A 4876-nucleotide genomic window follows, 5' to 3' on the forward strand; every position below is an offset into this window, starting at 1 on the left:
CAATATGCATTTTTGTTTTTATTGATAAGCTTTTTTACTATATCGCCCAGCCCTAATTAAAACAGAATGAAGGCATTCTGTTTCCCTCCACCTACGTTCTTCTATCAGCAGCTCAACCCAGACAGCTGAATGGTTGTTTCTCTTGTCAGTGGCAGCTCTTAGATGCTTTGCTAGAGTTAATGTATTCTAAATGTCTACTCTATAGGTTTCTGCATTAAAAGACCAGGGCAACAAGGCGCTGAGTGCGGGAAATATTGATGAAGCGATCCGCTGCTACACCGAAGCCTTGGCTCTGGATCCATCAAACCATGTGCTGTTTAGTAATCGCTCTGCTGCCTACGCCAAAAAGGGAAATTATGAGAGCGCTCTGCAGGACGCTATCCAGACCATCAAGATTAAGCCTGACTGGGGCAAGGTAAGAGTCCTTCTGGTATCACACTGTGAGGCATCGGAGGCAAAAAAAAAAAATCCTGTTTAAAACATTCTGACTCTTCTCATAGGGATACTCTCGTAAAGCTACAGCTCAGGAGTTTCTGGGTCGGTTAGAGGATGCTAGACTGACGTACCAGGAGGGACTCCGCAAAGAGCCGAGTAACCAGCAGCTGAAGGAGGGTTTACAGAATATTGAAGCCCGGCTTGCAGGTACGGAAAGCCTGGGTTTATACCTCCATGTACAGAAAGAGGTTATCTGGTAATATATGTATTAGAGCTGATGAGTACAGGGAATTTCTCTGTTGTGACATATGTTAATTTGCTGAATCCATTTCAGACTGATTTTATATTTTTTAAACGCATGAAAGAAAACGGGTGAATGTGAGGATTCTTTCATAGAGGAAGTAGCTTTTAAGCTACCTGAAAATGAAGGAATTATTAACATTTCTGCATCACAGATCCGATTTATATTCATGTCCAAAATCTGGATTAAAGACGGTATCACTTTGAGACATAGGCTCTGTTCACACTGCAGCCTGAAGTGACCCCAATATTATTTATTTTTTTTGCCCATATGCGACCTGTATCTGATCTTTTCATGACAGTCTGAAAAACACAGATACGATTTTTTCCCCAATCACCGATACAAATCTGATCTTTTTTAATGCGACCTGTGTCTGAACGGCCAGGTCACATTTATTCCACCTGATCGTCATTAATACTCAACAAATGTAAATATTCTGCGTCTTGCTATGCAGAACTGAGAAGAAAAACAACAACAACCACCACCACCATGGCGGGCGGTAATGTGGCAATTTTTTTATTTTTTATTTTTTTAAACCATCTTGAGAAGATTTGAGTTTTTAAGGTTGGAAATTATTTCTAGATTCGCTCCAGCTCTACCATCCACGTTTACTTCCGTTACACTGAGCTGTATGAATGCATTTCACACAGGAGATCACATAGAAGTCGCATAGATATAAAAATGTGAACGGCAATGCAAAAAAAACAAACTTAAAAAAATCGGTTGAGTATTAAGGCCTGCAGTGTGAACGTAGCCTAAATGTTTCTGTATTGATTCTTTTAATTTTTGAAAATATTTCTCATTCCTTTATTTGATGTGGTATTGATTAGAGCCAGTATAGTAAAAACGTCCCTTTTCTCATCTTTGGCCACTTAATAGAATAACACATGTTACTGATGAAGCTGTTAACCTTATGGTCTGCTGTTTCCTCCAATAGAAAAATCTGTGATGAACCCCTTCGCCATGCCCAATTTGTACCAGAAGCTTGAGAATGATCCTCGGACCCGGGAGCTTCTGACGGATCCCAGCTACAGAGAACTGCTGGAGCAGCTCAAGAACAAACCATCAGAGCTGGGCGCGTACGTGTCTCTGTTTTCTATCTACAGCTCTCTAACCATAACCTGACTCCGCCAGATGGATTTGCTCCGCATATCCATCTGGAAACCTTCTGTTGAAGTAATTTTGGGAAGGGGCGAAAATACTGGTTAGCTGATTGGCCTATGTTGGTGATAGACGGGCCAAATAAACCAATCAGATCAACGAAGCATATGACGTGCTAACAGAGCGACGACGAAGAGGAGCCAATTGATAGATCAAACTCCGATAAAACTTGCGCGGTACACGCTAACGCTAGTTTCATCGGCAGAAGCCGCCATGTTCTTTAGACTGAACTGTCGCGCTTCTCGTTGCGTCACACCTCAACCCGCTTTAAAGCCAACGCTGATTGGACATTCGTTAAATTTTCTTTAACGTAGAGTCTCCAGACTGATCTGCGAGTGAAACTTTGAAACCTCGCGAGATCAGGATGGTCTCATGAGGCTACTCTAACCACAGGCAAAACATCAGTAACTAAAAGAATAGACCCATTTACTGTTTAAAAAAAAAAAAAATAGCAAAAGCTTCCAAGCCTTTTTAGGGGGAAACCTGCCACCCTTCATGGTGCTACCTTGTCAACCACAGACCTGATGGAAACAGCAATATAACTAAATCATTAGACTGATTCCTTAGAGCAGCCCATAGGCAGGTAAACATTAACATTGAGTCTTCTTTTTCTAAGAGCAACATTGCAAAGCCTTTATCAGTAAATTAGATATCGCCTCAATGAACAAGAGGATAAAGAAATAAAATTATGTAACTTTAGCCAAGACTAATGATCAAACCTTTGCCTCTGCTCTTTTTTTTCATATGTAGAAAGTAAAGACGCTTCTTTAAATTGCATATCAGCCAGAAACCTGAGTTAATAGTGAAATGTGTGCACATATAAGATGGTCCAAAGCCCATTTTAATGCAATAAAACTTAAGTCCGTCCTTAAACCTAAAATTAGTGCGACAACTGCTGCTGTTGGCCATTGTTTATCGCTACATTTGGTTCTGCCTTCTAACCTGTAAAAAGATGAACAGGGGTGCTCCATCTGAGGGGGTACCGCTGCTCCCTCTATGAGCGTGAAGCTTCCTCATGAGACGGGCTGTAAATGGATCTGATAGATCTTAGAAAGTGCTTCATGGTTGATTAGATTTCCTAAGTGTGTGCTAGAAAATACTCCGTCTTTATCTGTAAAGCAGCCCAACCCTAAAATGGTTAAAAGTTTGTTGTTGTTGTTCTAGGAAGCTGCAGGATCCAAGAGTAATGACTACTCTTTCTGTGCTCCTGGGATTGAACCTCTCAGAGATGGAGGAGGAAGAGGAACCTGCTCCTGCTCCTTCTCCTCCCAAACCCAAAGAGACGCCAGCACCTCCTCCCAAAGAGGAAGATCTCCCTGAAAACAAAAAGATGGTATAAAAAAGAAAAAGAAAAAAAAAGGCCTTAAAGAAAAAAATATTTCATTTTGCCTTCTGATGATTCCCTGTTACGAGATTAATTATGCTTTTATTTTTCAGGCTTTGAAAGAAAAAGAACTGGGGAACGCGGCGTACAAGAATAAAGACTTTGAATTAGCATTGAAGCATTATGACCAAGCGCTTAAGCATGACCCGACCAACATGACATATATCTCTAATCAAGCAGGTTGGTACCCATAGATTGTGGAGTGCTAATCTGCCCCCATTTGACCTTGTTTCAAAAATGTATTTCCTGCTGCAGGAAATGAAAGAAAGCTAACATTGGTGCATGTTGTCAAAGTAAAAGCTAAATTTATCCCTACTGACCCTTTTTTTTGTCGATTCTCTTTCCAGCTGTGTATTTTGAAAAGGGAGACTTTGAAAAGTGCAGAGAGCTGTGTGAGAAGGCCATTGATGTCGGACGAGAAAACAGAGAAGACTACAGACAAATAGCAAAGTAAGTCCTTCATGTGTCTAAAGGGTTGAAGAAATGCACGACTGGACTCATTTACAAACCCTGGAATATGTCTAGACTACTAAATTCTCACATCTTGTTGCATTTTTACCCTAATGCATTTCATTAGTATTTTTTCTGACAATTCGACAATAATATAGTTTTGAAGCTGAAAATGATACTCTGCAAAAACCTTTTTTAGAAAGAGATTTTGAAGCTTTTGTTGAATATGTATGCAGCCTCTGTTCATCTGATATCCGGATATCAGAGAAACCTTTAATTAAATTCCCTTCAGAAATGCACAATATTTATAAACCTAAGGAAAACTCTACCCTTCCTGCCTCCATAGAAATTAAACATAACTGAATAATTGAGGCTGGATGAGCAGATTGATGGTGTCCAGGTGTGTCAACTCACAATGTTTAAAATTAAACCTTGATGTAATTAAAATTCACCAGAAGGTTTTGGTCTGTGTAGTTATGCACTGGTCACAAAAAATGTCATCCTAATTACACAGACAGGGTTTCCGCGGATCATTAAAAAAATATTAATATTGCTTAGTTTTCTGGTTAACGAAGAGTTTCTGTTACCATAGTAACATTCTGCGCAGAGCTATCCTGGTCAGGAGCAGGTTTATTAGTAAACTCAGAGGTTCTCAAAGTGCCTCTTATTAAAGATCTACTGACATTTCTGGCCACAGGACCAGGTACAGGATCCATCTTGAATAAAGAGCGAAATTACATCCTTCTGGGCTTCCACGCCCCTTTGTGCGGCGTCCGTGCAGACAGAATTTTTGTACCGTGCACCTAGAAGCAGCAGCTCCTGCTGCCGTTGGTTTGCAAATGTAAACATCTAGACAAATCCAATGCTGGTGAAGATTCTCAGTCATCCAGGTCATAGTCATTCCAAAAAATAAAAAAATCACACCAGTGCACTTGGTTTCAAAGTTTGAAAACATTTCGATTCAAAATATCAAGAATAGCGTTGAGTTTGGGGCTTTATAGAGCGGCCCAAAAAACAAAGCCTTGTTTTTGGTCCATGAAAATGTGAAAACATGCAAATTGAACCGGACAAACGGGTTCGCCCCCTTGGGAATGGGAAGTCATTGGGTTCCTTGTTAGCCTGCAATACCTGTCTTTGTTCCTTAA

General features: G+C 40.3%; 1 protein-coding gene across 1 annotated transcript in view; it reads left to right on the forward strand.

Moving 5' to 3' along the window:
- Positions 1-4876, forward strand: part of stip1 (stress induced phosphoprotein 1) — a 13201-nt gene that overhangs the window by 4029 nt on the left and 4296 nt on the right. The window contains exons 2-7 of the mRNA XM_015385251.1: positions 206-415; positions 501-642; positions 1674-1815; positions 3062-3230; positions 3335-3461; positions 3629-3731. Coding sequence (XP_015240737.1) covers positions 206-415; positions 501-642; positions 1674-1815; positions 3062-3230; positions 3335-3461; positions 3629-3731 — 893 coding nt within the window. The remainder of the gene's footprint in view (positions 1-205; positions 416-500; positions 643-1673; positions 1816-3061; positions 3231-3334; positions 3462-3628; positions 3732-4876) is intronic.

Source organism: Cyprinodon variegatus, unplaced genomic scaffold (genome assembly GCF_000732505.1).
Source record: "Cyprinodon variegatus isolate N-32 unplaced genomic scaffold, C_variegatus-1.0 Scaffold334, whole genome shotgun sequence".
NCBI lineage: Eukaryota > Metazoa > Chordata > Actinopteri > Cyprinodontiformes > Cyprinodontidae > Cyprinodon > Cyprinodon variegatus.